The sequence below is a fragment of the Leucopleurus acutus genome (genome assembly GCF_964270905.1).
Source record: "Leucopleurus acutus genome assembly, chromosome: 14".
NCBI lineage: Eukaryota > Metazoa > Chordata > Mammalia > Artiodactyla > Delphinidae > Leucopleurus > Leucopleurus acutus.
The window spans coordinates 46,450,260-46,469,090 of record NC_139156.1 but is presented as its reverse complement, the minus strand read 5'-3'; the positions used below and the strand labels follow the sequence as shown (position 1 = coordinate 46,469,090).

The 18,831-nt window shown below is 46.6% G+C and overlaps 1 protein-coding gene across 3 annotated transcripts in view; it reads right to left on the bottom strand.

Annotated features, from left to right (window-relative positions):
- Positions 1-18,831, bottom strand: part of VSTM4 (V-set and transmembrane domain containing 4) — an 83,803-nt gene that overhangs the window by 56,084 nt on the left and 8,888 nt on the right. For all 3 annotated transcript variants that reach the window (XM_082854509.1, XM_082854510.1, XM_082854508.1), the window contains exon 3: positions 4,856-4,924. In XM_082854509.1, coding sequence (XP_082710635.1) covers positions 4,856-4,924 — 69 coding nt within the window. The remainder of the gene's footprint in view (positions 1-4,855; positions 4,925-18,831) is intronic.

Here is an 18,831-nt window from a genome sequence, read left to right as displayed (position 1 = left end):
TAGTTAAACTAAGTAGAAAACACAATAGGACAAGGTTGCAGGTGAAGGGAGCACTTGCACTAATATTTAGGGAACAGGGCAGGTGGGTGGGAACGAGAAAGAGTGTCCTACAAAGAGAGCAGGAGCCAGGAGCCAGTCACAGGAGCCGAGGAGGACCCAGTGAGAGTTCTAGAAGCCAAGAGAGAAGAATGCTGTAAGAAAGATTCTCTAACAGCATCACGTGCTACTAGAAAACCCCCACTGGGATTTCCCACTAGGAAGCTACTGCAAAAGTCCTGGAGGAAAGCCCTTTCAGTGTGATGGGAGGGACAAAGCCAGGTTACAGGGGTCGAGGAGCTCCATGGGGTATGAGGAGACTACATAGAAATAGAGAAAACTCTCTCCTGTAACTGAGATCAAAACTGCCTTTCTAAACAGATGCCTGTGTCTCGGATGTGTGGGTTTGCAACTTAATACAGTAGAGAACTCTGCAAGTGGTCAGTTAGGAGACAGGCTTGGGCCTCCATTTAAACAACATGAAATTCCAAGGGACAGAGCAGAGGTCACAGACTGGGACTCAGGACAGGATACAGGACAGGACAGAACACGGAGAACATAAGGCTAGTCCTGGATTTACACACTGTTGAGCAAACTATTCTGGGAACAGGACTGCAGAGCCATTTCTGGCACCAGAGGCTGGGAAACGATGTGGTCACAGTGCCAGGCAGACAGAACAGGGGCTGGTGGGCACAGCATCTGCCTCAAAAGGATTCCAGAGATTCGGGCCCCGGGACCAAAAGGCAACAGCAATTTGGCTCCAGTCTTGGGATGGAGAGAAGAACTATCTTCCTAAAGTTTCTGCACTGCTGGAGCGAAGCGACCTAACCCACAAGCTCCCCTCTTCATCAGAACTCTTTCTTTGGTTTCGGGACTGCAGGAACCAAAGTGGGAACAAGGTCGCAGCGAGACTCTCCCACGAGTGTCCCCAGAAGCATGCTGCAGACATCTGTGGCCCACTCTCAGGCAGGAGGCAAGGGGCACCAGGAGGCCCACATGATGGTTTCAGATCGCAGCCTCCTCAACGCGCACAGAGGGGGCTTGCCACGGGGAGCCGCAGCTGCAGTCATAAAACATCTGGCCTGTCTGGAAGGTTCAGCTACGCTGCCAAGCACACAGGCCCTCCAGTCTGTGGACACCGGCCAGCAGGCACCAGCCGCCCGCACGTGGGTCCCCACAGGCCTAGGATGGATCATGCCTGCTCTATTGTATTCTTGAAGCCACAAGAACAGTAAAAAGTGTCACCTTGTAGGAGGAGGAAAAACTCAAGAAGAACACCTGAGTTTCCCTGGATTGGGCAGCAGCCACTGCCCCAAGGTGCTGACTTTTTCCTCTGTTCCAATCATTCCTTTGCTGCACAAAGGCAATCTCCCTGCTGTATCTGCTCAGAATGCTAAAACCACCTCCCCTTTCTCTGAAAACAAAGGTTAAACCCTGAGTCATTTGAGCCGGGGTCACAAACTCCCAACACTCCAGGGATACATTTTGCCAGCAGGCTAGAGCTCTGCCCCGGGGACACAGGCAGCCACAGTGCAGCTCCAGACATCGTTCTCAGGCTGGAATACTGGCCCAACGTTGCCCTATCTTCCGTCTTTTCCTTTACCTTGTATGTAAACACCTCTCTAATTATAAATGTGGGCCAGAGGTTTTCAAACTCAGACCCATCCAAACAATGCTTGTCTGGAGGCTGAATCCAAACCTTCAGGTTCAAATTGAACAAAACATCTGCACTTAACCAAATCTGGGCTTACCTTTTAAAATACCACAGAACACTGAACACTCAAAATAATTCTAAAAATCTTGTTATATTCTCCAAATTCACTTGCAGTTTCGTCTTCTGCCATTGGACTTCCAAAGACATTGCTTCGTTGGACTCAATTGCAAGCCGCCATGCAGAAAGTTATCTCCCTGCTGCCCCCGGCCCGGGGCCTCCCTGAAGCAGATGGTGGGGCCGGCAGGCTGGAGCGATGTGCACGTGGCAGGGAGGCCAAGACAAGGTGCACAACGTCTGCATGCCAGCTCCCACCCTCCCAGAAAGCCAGGCCACACCAGGCAGAGCGGTCCCCGCTCTGCACACCTCTTGCCCGGCAACCCTGAGGCCGGCTGGAGTATTCAGAGATGCTTTGAAACCCAGTGACCCCAGCATTCCTCAGCACAGGGAAGGAACCCAACTCCCCCCGGACCACTAAATCCAGAAGGTCAATGTCCATCCTCTACATTGCCAGGGCAACGACAAATACCTAGATCACAGTTATGTTGAGAAAACCTCGTACTTCTACTAATTTTTTATCCAGCCGGTGATAACATCTTGCTCAGGGAGAAATACCTGAGCAATAGCCTTGAAGGATTTTAACTCACTCCAGCATCTCACCAAGAGAACTGACAATGCTTTTTTTTGTGTGCTGCAGGCAAACAGCCAGGCCGAGCTAAGCCCCAGGAGGATGGATATCCGTCCTCAAGCCCTGCCGCAGCTCTCCCATCCAGGAACAAAAGGGCAAAGGCCTGGGATCAGGCGCTGGGGAATTTCAACTCTATCCCTGACCTCGCCAACGCTGTGGCTGGGTTAAAAAAGCAAAACCCATAGATGCTGCTGCCGCTGCTGCTGCTGAAATCACAGGGAAAGAGCACTTTGGACACAGCTGCTCTGAGGCAGGATACACTGTGAGAGTTCCAATTCAGCCTTCCTAAAGGGACCCAATTCTCTGTGTTGAGAAGACAGTGCATGTTGGCCTACAGATTTTTTGTAGAGTTAGATCGAGAATAACCCTGATATTCTGTAGCTACACAAGAATTTAAAAATATCATTAATTATACAAAGCGTTTTAGAGATGCTGACTGTGCCACAAGGCGTGTGTGGACTTTTAAATGCTACAATCCTGCCAAATATATAAAGTCTTGGGTTTTGTACCATAGCATTTTCAAACAGTTCTTGGATCGCTTGCACCAGAAACACCTCAAGCCCTGATGAAGTGCAAATTCTTTTATCTCTTCCTAAATATAATAATCAGATTCTTGGTAGGGGGTGGGGCAGGGTGGGGGGGCAGCCCAGAGTCTGGGTTACTAACAACCCCCACATGATATCCTTATGCATCTGATGATAAACAGGGCTCCTGCTGTCACATCTGCCAGTGGCCTACCTTAGGGAGCCCCCAGGACATCTCCAGACTCCCACCTCTTCCCAGTGCCTGGGTCATAGGACAGCCTCAGAAATATGGATACATCAATTGCTTTTTCTACTGCTTCACTTTATGAGAAGGAAACTCACACATCTCTTTGTTAACAAAGGCATTCACTGAATGAGAGACTAAGGGAGGGAATTGGGGATTATTTTACTTGGAGGCCATCAAGTAAAGAAAAAGCCATCTACAAAATGTGCAGAAGAAAAGGCAGGGAATACAAAGAATCACTGTTAAAGTGCAACCTGAGAAATGCAATATTTATGACTTCAAAACGAAACAATCCTAATGGCCTACCTGAGCGACACCTTATGGTTTGCAAACCATGTTCATAATTATGGTTACATTTTTCTAAGACAGAAAGTTCCTCAATCCACTGCTTTTAACTAGCTACTGGAAGACATAGGTTTGAATCCAAGTGCTCTCCCCCAAGGGCAAGTTCCTACACCTGTTGAATTAACAAAAGGTGATGGTGAAGGCCCAAGGCACACGTCTCCTTAGATCCTTTTGGCTAGGTCCATACATCATCAAAAAATGCAATGCCTTCACAAGATGTAATCCTTCACAGTTTCTTGATCACATCTTAACATTAATCTGTTGTGTTTTGGGTTTTTTTACTGATCAAAGGTTCTCCCTGAGAACTCACAAAATACATTCTTTCATTGCTTATGGTCATAATCCTCAACCACTTTACAATAACAATTTCTGTGAGTTTTCCATACGCTAAGGCCATATTCTTTCTCAGCCTCGACACTCTTGACTTTTGGGGCCAGATAATTCTTTGTTGTCAGGGCTGACCTGGGCACTGGAGGATGTGTAGCAGCTTCCTTGGCCTCTACCCAATAGATGCCAGTAGCACCAAAATGCTAGTCGTGGCAACCAAAAATGTATCCAGTCATTGGCAAATGTTCCCTAGAGGGATAAACTCACCTCCTGTTGAGAATCACTGCTCTAAGGCTCCAGTCTGAGTGTACTTCAGAATCACTCATAGGTCTTGTTAAAACCCAGATTGCTGAGTACCACCCCCTGAGATTCTGATTCCATAAGCAAGGGTAGCACTCAACACAGTGCATTTGTAACAGCCTTCCAAGTGGTGCTGATGCTGATGTGATGCTGATGCTGGTGGTCTGGAACCAGTTTTGGAAAACACCTCCCTAAGGTCATGGCTGCATGCTGGCAACCCATGAAGAGCTTTTAACAAGTTACAACTTAATCAGAATCTCTAGAGATGTGGTGCAGGCATTAGCATTTTTAAAGCTGCCCAGTGATGCTAACATGGGTTGAAAATCAATTGCTTAAGGTTTACAGATGTTTCCAGAATCCCAAACTCCTTAAGAAACCTGAGATAAAATTAGTCACAGTAGATGTAATTTGCATTTTTATATTACTTGAAGATCCCTCCCTCATATCACCTCGGAGCAGAAATTCTGGCACAAAACAAACAACCCCAAAGTATGCAGACTGGAGCTTTCATGTCTGCTTTTTCAAAATCTGTGGGCTGATACCACCAGGGATTTCCAACTACTCCTGAGTAAGTTTAGGGCAAGAAAACCATTTGATATTAGGGGAAAACTAAGAAGTCTATTCCTTTCCTATTATCTAAAAGTGAGGCTGCATCTTATAATAAAGAAATAAGCAATTACCTTCAAAAAATGCCCAGGTCTCTTTCTTCTTCTCAAACGATGAATCTTCAGACGCTTTCAGGGAAATCACTGTAAGACAAAAAAGAAATGGCATAGCATGAAGTGGAGTAGCTCATGGACCTAGCCCACCTCAGTCCAAAATAATATCATAGGGTATATATGACACTTACATTTATAAAGTAATTTTCATATTTGCAAAAACCACATTTAATTATCACAACCCACAAGCCAGGGGAAGGTGCAATGACTTACATATAACAAGTAAGAGACCAGAGAGGTGAATTAAGTTGCTGGTACTCAGTCCAGTAGAAGGCTCACTCACCCCATATATTTGCAAAATAAAGAGTTCCCCAGTGGGAATTCCAAGAACCAAAACATTATTTATTTTACCATTTTAGTGGACATCTTTCCAAAATGTAGTGTACTTGCCTGGGTATCCCTAGATAGAGAAGCCTGAGGTCATCTGATGACTCAGGGTCAGTGCTCTGAGCACATTCTCCATGTAAGACAGTCACAGAGCTGCAAGCATCTGATTTTGAGATTATTTTGTCTGCTTTCAGTCACTGATTGAGCACTGAATTCACTGTGTCTGCTTTCAATTGTCAGGGAAACAGAATTGAGTTACACTATGTCAAACCTTGAACATCATACTAAAGAGTCTGGAAACATGGGAAGGTTCCACATACAGGGCTAACATAATCATAGGCAAAAATCAAAAAAATTAACCTGACAGAAAAATGTAAAATGTCAGGGAATGAGAGTATTGCCCAATAGAACTTTCTGAGATGATGGAAATGTTCTGTGTCTGCAAGGCACATACAGCTGCCACTGGCCACATGTTTTTATTGAGCAAGTGAAACGTGGCTTATTCACATGGGACTACGAAACTGAATTTGTAACTGTATTTCATTTTAATTAATTTAAATTTAAATAGCTACATTTGGTCAGTGGCTACCACACTGAAGAGCTCCAGAGAAGGGAATCTCTAAGACCCAAATAACAAGACAAAGGTGGCTAGAATAAAAATTGGATCAATATGAGAGGTAAGGAATATGGCAAAGATGGTCTGGAACTTCATTTACTGCCCCTCCCACAAACTTTTATATTATTATTGTCACGGATTCCAATTCTGAATTTTCCATCTTTATTTTTCTCCAGGCCTTGCACTGGGTATTTCCATTGATCTACCACACAGATCACTAATCTTCTCTTCACCTGTGTCTAACCTGCTGTTAAAGCCATCTCTGAAATTTAAGATTTCATTTATGGATTTTTTTCAGTTATAGATCATCCACTTAATTCTTTTTATATATCCTAGCTCTCTGATGAATTTATCCAGCATGTTATCTAATTTTTCAACCATATTTATCACATTATTTTAATGTACATGACTGATATCTTTCACATCTGCATTGCCCATAGGCTTATTTTTATTACCCATTTTTGATTTTGATCTTGTCCCTTGATGTGCCTGATAATTTTTTAATTGAATGCCAGATGTCATATGTGGAAAATCATGTAGATTCGAGATAAAATTTTATTTTCCTCGTAGGAAATTAGAGTAGGGGGATGATCAACTAACCCAATGAGGATATGAACTGTTTAGAAGCTGGGTTTCAGTTTTTATAGGATATGGTTTCTCTCTGGTTTGCCCTTACTTCAGGGATCCCCAGTAGAAAACCTCAAGTATTTATTATAGCGCTTCCAATTTTCATCTCACTGATAGAACTCTGCTCTATCAGAGGCTCTGCTTGCCTCCTAAACAACCTGATTGTCACTTTCTGCATTACTTTTCTCAACAAGCACTGCGAAAAAACAGCTGAATTTCTTAAAGAGTTAAGCGACTCTGACAATTGGTCTCATTCACTGCTCTTCTCTGCACTCTATCTATATAGTCCTTCAGAGAACAATTAAGATAGCTGAAATACATATGCACATAGACAATTGTGTAATTATGTAATACAAATATACTTATGAAATATAAATATATAATAGGAAAGCTGAAATACAGATTTTTTTTTCAGCATTTCTAATTGTTCTCAGAAGGAGGGCTCTGTTCTGTGGGAAAGAACCCCTCTCCCAGTAGACCCTAAATTCCTCAAACCAGAAGCTGGTCTTCTACCTCAGTATCACCATCTTGGGACACACTGCCTGGCAGCTGGTAGGTGCCCAGTAAATAAATGAATGATCTATTTCTTCCTGACGGCCCCTCAAAGGAAGAAATCTGGACATCCAGGAACGAACTCTTAGTGGACATCTGGTCTTGCGTGTGATATTAGACATGTCAGACAATTCATCCATCACCTTTCCTGCTTAATTTGCCCCACCCACAGCTCCTGTAATCTGCTCACTGCCAGAGCAACTGAGCAGATTCCCCCATCAAGAATTTAAACTAAGAAACAGAGTACATATGGTGGTTGTAGGCCCTGGGGTTGAAAAAGCCTGTGGGCTCTGGGGTGGGCAGCCGTGTTTGGAAAACAGGAAAGCAAACGGAGCTGAGGGCAGAACCTGCAGGAGGAAGGTGGAGGTGGGAGGATTTGACCTTGATGGTACTCTGGGTATCAAGAGGGCTGACATGTTATTTGCTGACCTTGCATTGCATGAGCTCCATATCCTTCAACCATCCCCACCTCTCTTCTGAATTAGCTTGAATGGGTTTTCATCTTCAACCAATTAAGCCTAGGCTGCGATAACCGCAGAGTCCTAATGAGGACAATATCGCAATGAGAAAGAAGTGGACCTCTGAGGACCGTAGTTTTCAGGAGATCAGGGATGCCCAGCATGGTCGAGAGCCTTACTACTCCAGGTGTGGTCCACGGGCCAACAGCATCAGTGTCACCTGGGAGCTTGTCAGAAGTGCAGGACTGTAGGGGACCCAACCCAGATCTACTGGATCAGAATGTGCTTTTAAACCCAGGTTCCCTGGATGAATTATATGCACTTTAAAGTGTGAGATGCACTGATGTACACCGGGTTGAGTTGCCGTTTGCTGGTTATGTAACCTTGGGCAAGTCACTTAACTTCCCACTGCCTGAGTTTCCCCATTTGTTACGCAGAGATGATAATAAGTTCAGGGTGAGTGTGAGAACCAGATGGGTTAATATATGTGAAATACTCAGAACAGTGCCTGAGACCTAGTGAGCCATTTTTATCCACAAGGACCTTAGCTCCATAAGACAGGGATTTGGTCTACTTTATTCACTGCTCTAATTCCCACAGCTAAATCCTAGCATGGTCCTCTGCTATCAGTCCTTTGCCTGAGAATGTGAATCTCCAGTTGTCCAAATGGTCCATAAGAAAGAGTTCCCTGACCTTGTGGCTAAACGTCTGCAACTCAGTCGGGCTGCTACCATTCCAGCAAAGGCAAAGGCCACTGCCTTTGGACCACTTTTGATTCATCTTACATTTTTTCATTTCAGAAGCTGTGGGCCCTTGATTTAGTCCAATTACAATTCCCTTTGCCTTATGTGGGACAGAAGGTAACAAGGTCTCCCCAGTGGAGTTATGGAGATGGGTGTTGAAAGAGCCAACAAGCTGGGATTCAAAGCTAAGGGGGCTCTAAGCAAGGAATTCACGGAGGCTCCTCATTTCTCTCCCGTGCAGCTGTTTTATGGGAAAGTGCAGCAACTCTGTTTGGCATACGATGATCAGCAACACCAGCCATAATCTTATCTGTTCCTACAAGAAAAAGTTTTACATGAACTCTGCCAGAGCTTTTGAAATTTTCCCGAGGTTCCACGTAGCTCTCTTGTTCCAGCTGCTGATCCCGTGCTGTCTCAAAATGAATGCGATACACTGTCAAGCCGCACGTCTGCGTCCACAGACCATGGCCAATGCCCTGCTCAAGGTGGACTCTGTCTCGCCGCCTGCTCTGAGCCCAGCCTCTCAGCCAGGAGCTAATGTGGGGGTGGGTGGTGGGCACCCCCTGGGGAAGGTCCATTACTCCAGCTGCTGGGAGTGATGCCAGCCCTGCTTCCCGGGGAGCCTTGCCTCTTCCATCCTTCCTGCATCCAGAGGTCCCGTGAGGGAGGGCGGTACTGGGACCACCTCCTCCCACAGGGGGTGGGGCCTGGGAGGAGGGTAGTGCAACTGATCAGAGAAGCAGAAGGAAGCCCAGCTTGGCCTCAGCACCAAACCACTCTTCTCAATACAGCTTTAGCAGAAAGTGGGCATTTTGACTTCTGATTCCTGTGCACATTCATCGATCGGTCTGGGCCACAGTAGAAAAGCAGAGTAAAGGGCGCTCAAAAGCTAAGTCATCAGCTGACCTACTGACTGCTCTGTAATTTCCTGGGGACCCCGGCGCCCAGTGTGCAGAGCCTGGCTGACCTTCTTGTGAGGTGGTGGCCCGGATAACTGAGCAGCAGGCCGTCCTGGGTCCCTCCCCAAGAGAGCAGAATCCGATGAAATCTAAGAAGGGGTGGGGTGTGAGAGCCACCACGTCTCGGGCCTCTGGGAAGAACCGGTTGAAAGTGCTGCAGGATCAAACGGTCTGGAAGAACACAGCCCAGAGGCACCGAGACAAAACGATCCTATCAGCCTCATGTCTGGAGGAAGCAGGTTGGAAAGAAAGAATCTTAGTCAAGTCCCCTTTGCTGGGACCTGAGGGGAAACCATCACTCAGAGAGGTGTGAAAACTGAGACCCTTGATTTCTGACTTGGACAGACCGTCCCACTGACTCCCCTGGGGAGGGCATGTTTCACAGGCTGTGGCAGACCATGTCCCCTGAGTTCACGCCAAAGACCCTATGACAATGCCCTCCGGCTGAGGGACCTCCTGTTTCCTTCCTGGTCTCCTGTTCACTGATGATACAGAGCATTTACCTGAGCCTGCGCTGAAGGACTGACCCCCGTCATCCAGTGAACAGATGGCTCGTGATTTTTAGAGGCCCTGGGAAGGCGCCCCTTCTCCCAGTATCCTTTCCTGCCTGCTCACCTATGCCTCCAGTTCCTTTAACAAAGAATCCTATAATTAAAGGGGCTTAAATTGCAACCATGGGTTACACTCAAAGTAGGGTGCACCTTTCTGACACAGAACACCTTCTGGAAGGCAGAGGTTGATGGAGAGGAGTGCAGGGAGGGCCCTGGAACAGACAGAGGAGTGAGGAAGCCGAACGGGGCAGCGGCACGGATGCGGGAAAGACTGGCCCTGAGTTTGAGAGACACACCTTCACCTTCCTATTTCTACTACCGGTCAGGCTAGGCTGAAGCATTCTCCAGATTGTATAACTCCTGATGGTAGAGGGTGTTGCCTTCACCGAGCACCTGAAGACCAAGATTTCTAAAACTTTACTGTGGGGGAGAATTACTTAGGCCTCTTGTTAAAATGGGGATTCCCAGGCATGACCCCTGAGCTTCTGATTCAAGGAATTTGGGGAGGGCCTGAGAACCTGCATGATTAGGGAGCACACAGTCATGGAAATTCTGAGGCTTGAGGTCCCAGGACCCCACGTGGAGAAGCCCTGGCTCACATACCCCTACTACATACAGCAGTGGGCACCAAGTCCCAAGAGACATGGGAGAGGGGATTCAGGTCTTGAGGGGCCAGATCCTGGGCCTCAATCTCCCATCCAGTCTAGGTTGGGGTCCAGCACTCAGAACTCAACCAATGCTCTTCAATTTAATCCAGGGAAAAGGAGAGTAACAGCAAAACCTAAGGAATAAGCCTATCACATAAGTGTTGTTTACAAAGGACTCCCAAGGGGCCCCTTAATAACATGTCTCAGAGCAGAGGAATACGAGGTGAAGAACACAGCTTTCAAGAAAGTTGTTTTCAAAAAAGCAGACTGTCTATAAGGGCTGATGCGTCTCCCCAAGTGGCCGACTCAAACTTGGAAACTACAATCTGAGTCAGAGAGACCTTCCTCCAATGATTCTCTAATATTCCACACCCTCTGTCCCTGCTGAACACATTGCCTTAGAACGCATCACTATGCTTTACTCATTTCTCCGGTTCATTGTCCGCCTCCCCCAGCAGAAGGGAAGTTCCACGCGGGCTGGAATTGCATCTGTTTCCACTTCCCAGAATCCTTCTTGGCCCATGACAGGTCCTAGTTACGTTGAGCGCACAAATGAATGGAATGAATAAGATGCTGTATTGGTGGATCAAGGTCTCCCAAAGAAAGCTTGGTGCTGGGACAAACTTATATTGTGGAAGGCTGGGAAGAAAGCCCAGGGCAGGGGACCCTGGCCTACCCAGCACCTGCCTTCCCATGGAAGACCTGTCTCAGAAGCAGGGGGAACACATTAGCTCACCAGGCCTTCAGGGCCGACTTCTCTGCAGCGCTCTAACTTTGGAGCTGCATGCTTTGGGTCTGTCGTGATTTACTTTACGGCCTCTGAGTTCTTAGTTTCTAACAGAATGGAAGCCGGAAGCCCAGAAATCTTAAGCATAAGATGATTAAGCTCTTTTGAGTTGAAAGGAGAGGGGCAGAAGTTTAAGGCCCTGGACCTTGCATGTAGACCTTGCTAATGTGCACCCAGGGGGTGTAGAAAGCTGGAAAGCGGACACACCCTACCTCAGTTTCCTCAGGCAGCATTCTGCACACATCAATGGGAAAGGAAAATCTCCAAGGACCAGAAGAGGCTGGGGATATGAAATATGCACAAGAAGAGACCCTTAAATAAAATAAAAAGGAGTCAACACTTTTGCTCCAAATTCAAAAATTAATATAGTCAGTTCGCTGGCCCTTCTTATTCAATCATCAGATGGTTTCCCAAGGAAAAAACTAAATGTAGCTGTGTCCCTACTATTTATAACTGGGTCAGTGTTCTCAAGAAAGGCAACTACAGCCCAGAGAGACACAGAGAACTTCTCTGTTTCTGCTTTCAGAAGTTTGCCTATTGCTTCCTTTTCCCCTTGCCCTTCCAAGACTCAGGCCAAAGGCAGTCTCTCTTGGGGCCTGGACAAAGCCATATATGTGACTAGGACCTCTGAGTGACTTGCACTGATGGAGCAGCTGATGAGAAACGGAGAAGCTCCAGCTTTGTCTATTTTAAGCCACTCTTTCCTTTGCATTCACTCTAAGACAAATTCTAGGAAACAAAGCAAAAAAGCAAACGAAAAACCATGTTAAACAGACTTCCCATTGTGACAAGGCAGTTAGATAAGAACTTCACATTCTGAGACGGAATCAGCTGCAGAATACAAAGGCCATGTGTATGTCCCCACATAGCGGTTAGGAAATACTAAACCTTAGGGCTTGGTAACAGGCCCTCTCCAGACACAACCCCAGGGTAGATCTATATATTACTCTCTTGCTACCACCTTCCACTCCTTGTTGCCATTAATTAAAATGGCATTATACCAAAGAGTTTGGATCACTCATCAGTCCTTCATCTAAAAATTTCGTGACAGAGCCCTTCTGTGTACCATGCACTGTGTCAGGCATGTGGGTGCATTTAAGAAGAATCTGGCAGGGTCCCTGGAGTCCAGGTCCCCGGGCAGGGCCACCACGCCAACCTTTCCTCTTATCCCTGCCCACCTTAGCCCTTACCAATCACAAACATGCATCCAACTCCGCTAAGTTATTTGCAAATCCCTCTTCTCCTTCATCCATACCTTTGCTCCAGCTGTTTCATCTCCTGACATGGCACGGCCCATAGTCGTCACATCCCTCCTCACCCTGTGGTCCCAGCGGAATGCCACATCCTCCAGGTGGCCTTCTCCTATTCCCCAAAGAATGTAACCTTGTCTTCCGCTGACTCCCCCGTACCCGCTTCACCCTCTTGTATGGCCGTTTCATACTCTCTTTCTATTAGCTTTGTCGATAATGTCTACCAAACCTATACCCATATTGACATATGTCTCCTCCTCCAGATTGTGAGGCTGGGGACCCCAGAGGGAGGGGATCAAACCTCCCCACGCATAACTCTCTTTGTGCAAAGCACAGGGACCACAGGCTCATAAACCGGGGCTTCATACATGGTGTTGAGCTTAAATTCCAATCTCTTAAACTCTTCCAAGAACATGGCAGTCGCAAGGAGCGTAGGTACAATGAAGAAGTGTTTGAAGTGGTGTTTAAATTACACTCCAGTTGTCAATTTGTTCCTTTTGAGTATAGGACCTGTTGACACTTTAAACATCATGATGTGAGCTTGCTTAATTAAGCAGTAGCACTAAATGTTTCATTAATCTCATTCCTAATCATCTGTTCCATGTTTCTGGAGAAAAAGGAATTCTTTAATTTCTGCCACTGAAACTTGAAATATCGGTTCCCTGTGGTGATACTTTCAGATCCAATTATTAAATTCCCTCTAATATTTGAGGTTAAATAGATAAGAAATTATATTATAATTTCATCTTTGCCCCCAAATACTTTTTAGGGTAAGCAGAGTTTTCTATTTGCTTTGTCCACTCCTAACATTTAAAGCTCACTTATATAATCTGAAGTCAAAGAACAATTTGGCTTGTTAAAATATGTTGTTTGGGGTTAGACTGAAATACTGTTTAAATTGCAGCAGACAGCCCTTGCAAATTGCTTCTCTTATTAGCATTTTCACCGTTGATGAAAACATCTCCACCTGAAAAGATGGAGATTCGGTTCTGCTCAGAACATCAGACTGCTTCTGAGTCAGTGGGTGGCAGAACCGTGCTGAAAAGCCATTGAGGATAATTTTGTACGAGGCCTGGGGAATGGGGAATCCAAGCGGTTGTACCCCTAAGACAAGAAGCTTAAAATGAATGACAATGTCACTCTTGAGAACCCCGGGGGGCTCACACTCCCTGGTGCCAAGGGCGCATGTGGTACCCTCAAGCAAAGCACCAAACTGGCCATGTCAGAGCTCAGCAACTGTTAGGGACATGTGGCACCCAGGACCGTGCCGCAGCCTGCCCTTGACCGGGAGCCCCAGGGACTCTCAGGCTTCATCCCGGAAATCCTCCTGAAGAAAATCCAGGCTTAGGAACTGGTCCAACCTCCCATTCCCACACCCACGCCAGGGCCGTCCTTGCGCTTAGAACTCTCCAGGGTCTGCGTGTCCTGGGAGGGACCAGGCCACATCAGTGCCTGAGGAGGACAGGTATGGGGGGGTCACAGGGACATCAAGCAGGATGGAGAAGGCACAAAGGTAGGGAGACCCCCAAAGCTTGGGGAGCAGAGACAGCAAAGGGAGGTCAAGAGATTACTAAAGAAAGCGGGCACAAAACACAACGGGCAAGTGCCTGGACACAGGGACGTGGGGCAGACAGGGTGAAGGGCGTGTGGAGAGGCAACAAGACCTGCCCGTACCAGCTCAGGGAAGACGGCGGGCTTAATTTAAACTGCACGCCTGAGGCATAGCAAGTACCAGTCAGCGCTGAGTGCAGAGAACAAACGCAGGGTCAGACACTACCTCTGTGTCTACAGGGACAGAGTAAAGTGAACTTCAGAAAGTATCACAATTTGCCAAAAAATTGACCACAAGTAGCTATCGGACTGCTTCTGAAATAATGAAAGTGCTTTTGCACCTATAGGAGAGATGCTGGCCCCCTAAAACAGCAAGCTTCAACTCGATTCAAAAGTGATACTGGAATTTACCCCAAAGAGAACAGCTTGTCTTCACGTCTAGGGACGTGTTATGCTCTCAGGACGTGTTAGGACAGAAATCCTTTTTTATGTTGTTGGACCCAACTACTTAAAAAGCAAAGCTGTTAGTTATTTCTTTTGGCCTAAAGGAACCAAGAACATTTGGAAAACTCTGCGCTAGTCTATCTATGAAGCCTCCAGCTCAGAAAACCTTGAACAACCCAAGCATAAATAAGGCACCCCTTCGAGAGAGACCCCGCTGAGCAGCGTCGTCTCCCTGTTGGAAACTACCCCGAACCCCTGCTCGTGCCCTTTATTCCCATCCTGACTTCCCTGTTCCACCAACTCCAGCCTTGCTCAGCCTGCTCAGCGTTAGGGACAGGGCACCGAGGACCTGACCTCCCCAAAGTCTTGGGTTCGGGCAGGGCAGGTCCACGCAGTTCACTTCCTCCTCTCTCACCTACAGCGAGACCCAACCCTGCATCTCACCTGCTCATGATAAATGAGCCAGAAGCTGTTACCTAGAGATGGTTGTCACCAGAAAGGAGGACACAGGGCTCACCAGGCTGCCAAGGTCAACGCACCTCATTCCTGCCTGGAACACTGTGCACCTCTAGATTTCCCACAGATTGACTTTTTGCACTCCTGGGAAGAAGCTGCTACATCTTCGCTCCGCAGTGCTGCTCTCCTACTGAAAACACCTTGCCTTTTCCAGACCACCAGGGGGCTGGCCCAGAGGAGCCCGTTCCAAACACCAAGTCTGCTGCCCCGAATACTGGTGTTTCCCAGGGCTTCACCCTTGGCCCCTGCCCCTTGGGGATCCCCTTGGGGATCTTACCCACCCCCATGGTTTCACCTGCCTGACTCAGAATCAGTTCTCACTGCCCAGATCAGATGGGCGCTTCAGCTCTACATTTCTACGTGCTTACTGGACATCAGTGCAGGATGGCCTCCAGCCAACCTCACTCTCAATTCCCCTGTGGCCAGCTTCATCTCTTATGTTCCCTTTGTCAGCCGTGGGCACCATCCTGCACACAGTGAGTTAGACTTCTGGGTATCATCCCAAAGCTTTCTCCCTTACTTGCACCCAGTTATTCAAAACTTCTTATTTGACCTCCAATGTCTCTCCATTCCTACTGCCAAACTTTGCAACATTTCAAGCCTGGGAAAATACAAAAGACTCTGCCTCTTCACCCTGTAGTCTGATTCCCCCAAATCCATGTCCCAAGCAGCCAACAGAGGGGTCTGTCAAGACTTTAAACGCTTCTCAGGGTTTCCAAAGACTAAAGCAGAGATTCCCCAAAATGCCTGATGATAAATCATCTAGACTGGATGTTAAATATTAAAATTCCAACCCAGACCTAATAGACTAGAATCTCCAGGGCAGATGCTTGGGAATCTGCATGTTAACAATGGCCCTGGAGATTCTTATCATTAGGCAAGGTTGAGAATACTGGCCTACAAAATCAAGTGTAAATTCCTAAATATTCAGTACAGGCCCCTCCACTATCAGCCCTGCCTGCCTCCCCTCGTTACCCACTGCTGGCCCGACCTTCTAGTTCAGGCTCCAGCAGTCCTGACCCACGGCTGTAGGGCCCTCCATCCGCTGATTTACCGTCCCCTCTGGCTCCCTGCCCCACGTAAACAGCCAGTGTCCGCTCAAGCACTGCCCCCTGCCTCACCCTTAGGGGCCCTCCTGTGCGTGTGCACAGTGCTCCATGCACACCTTTATCACTGCCCCTGACTCCATGACATCGTATCTGTTTCTGTATCTGCCACCCTCTAAACAGATCCGCCCCTGTGTCCCCAAGTGTCCAGCAGAGCAGATGCACCATAAAATAAATGCCCACTGAGTGAGAGATAAATGAATCTACCGAGCACTGCAGAACACTGTAGTCCATATTATTTTCCAATGTGATGTGTTCGCTGAGCCCAGCAAAGCTCCCCCAGCTGAGCTGATCATCTCTCTGAAGGCTGCCACTCATTTCCTCATCATGTTTGCTACTCTTCTCTAGATTGAATCTATCTTTCTGAAAGTGAGGTTCCCCAAACGGACGGTGTAGTCCACACTAGTGTCTCCCCAGCACAGTACACATGACACAACCAACTTCATTCTCAGGGACACCAGGCCAACTTACTGTATGCAGATGGAAATAACACAGGCTGTTCCTGCTGCCATGTCACCCTGCAGATGCGCATCTAATTCACCACCGACATCACCGAAGTCCCTTCACAGAGAGCCTCCCGTTGACTCTCCAACACTGCCTGTGATTCGTTTTCCCCAAATGTATCACTCTGCCATTTTCCAAATTGAATCTCATTCTGGTATTTCCTGCTCGTATTTCTTACCTCCCTGGATTCCCTTTTCATTATGTTTTTACTCCTTGCTGATGTTAAGAACTTCCCAATTTTGTACTTTCTGTAAAGTTCATTAAGGTGATGTGTGCCTGCTTTTCAATGTCATTGATAAAACAATTAAATGAAATCAAACCTAACATCAACCCTCCTGGAAACCGCTCCAGACGGTTCCAACACCATGTGTCACTTAGGGCTTTTGGATCCACGTTCTCTGCAGGCAGGGCTTCTGGCTCAGTGAAATGGTCATATGGCATAAACAACTGAAGAAACTGTGTAACATTTCTTGCCTTTCCTTCTACCTCTGTGTGATAAAAATGACACTAAGTTCACGTGGTATGACAGGTGCTCTAAAATAAACCAAGTGTGACTCCACTGTCACCCAGAGGATCACACATTTTCATTCTTCATTATTTATCATATCGTTTGGTACCAACAACACTGAAGTCAGGAGCTCTCCCCACCCACGATCTCATACATATGCGGTTTCCAGACAAACCCCAATTTACTACTTCCCCATTCTTCAAAATCCCCAATTCTCCATCATATTTTAATAATTTGCACAGTTAAAACATAAAATGGCAACTTATGCTTTGTCCCAAATTAATATAGCCAATATTTTTTTAGCCCCATACTTTCAGAGGTGTCTTCAGGAAAAAAGTCATGACAAATTTATTTAACATAGTTTTTTTCCCCAATAATTGCTACTTTTTTTTTTTTTTCACCACACACACACATGCTCAAGGACTTACTCTGATTTGGGGGAAACTCAAAAACACACAGAGTAAAATAAAGCAAGTAACACTGCAATTATGGGGGCAAATTGTTATTTGGTCTGTTCTTAAATTTCTGTTCCAGTTTCTCATTTTGCATGACGCTGGTAAAGCACTCTGCAAGCACCTGGCTAACGAGCTGGACTTCGTCAGGAGCCAGCATGTCGGGGACCAGCAGGGATGTAACAGGCTGCAGTTTACACACAATTCCCTGGACACGCCTTGTAACTCCACCCCTTCCTCTTCCACTCATAAGAGCAAATCAAAGTACCGAGAAGTGGGGAAAAGAGATTAGCTCCACTGAAGTCTTAAGAACCACCTCAGGTTTTTGCAGCACGTACCCAAATAAATGTTCTAGAAGGAACCCAGCTTCATTCACTGAAAGTAGACGCACATGAAATAATGGACTGGATGACGGCACTCACTTGAATGTAGGAAATCCTTTTATCTATTCTAACTGGCAGAGCGGTCGTCACTGCCGAGAGATGTACTACACGGCTCCGGGATACACCCAGACATAAAAATTAAAAGGGCAGATATAAGACCTTATGTTTCAGAGCCAAGTGGTATCCAGAGTGGATTCCCTCCTTAGCCTGTGGTCATCCGATGTACTCTTCTATTTTCTGTGCCAAAATACATATTTATATTAATAGTCATTTGTTTTCTTGAATTAATTTGCTTAAGGAGAAAAAGTGCACAACATTTCAGATGATATATCATTCCGTGCTTAAGAACATTAAAATAAGCAAACTCCAAAGACGAATGAAGTTGGACTATCCATGTAAATGATTTACTTTAACATATAGGATATTAAAAATGCCTACTCACAACTGCGTTTGATCCCTTCAACAACATCACTGATGCCTTTAATATCATGTGACACGTATACAACAAAAGTAGATTCTTTTTCACACTTGGGATCGTCAGCTTTACTCTGTGATTCTCTTGATCTTCTACCAGACCAAATTCAGGTTCCAAGCACTCAGAGATGTAATTTTAGTACACAGTAGCCGGTCTTATTAAAATTGTGAGAGATGTCTTCTTGAATAGAACATCAGTGGCAAAAAATGATAGCCCTCAAATATGGCACTGGGTAGCTAAGATGTTCCGGAACGCGGCCCACGCCTCCTCTCTGTCTCCAGGAAGGGAGGGCCACCTCTGGTCCCTTGCCCACTTTTGGATGAATTTCTCAGTGAGCTGTTGCCGGAGGCTTGGATCAGTTCCTCTGGGCGATGGGTCAGAGCCACTGAGGCTGCCCTGCTCTGAAGCCTGGCAACTCACATCAGGCATCAGAACCTCCCAATGCGGGCCTCCTCCCATAGGTGCCCGGCACCCTGCCAGG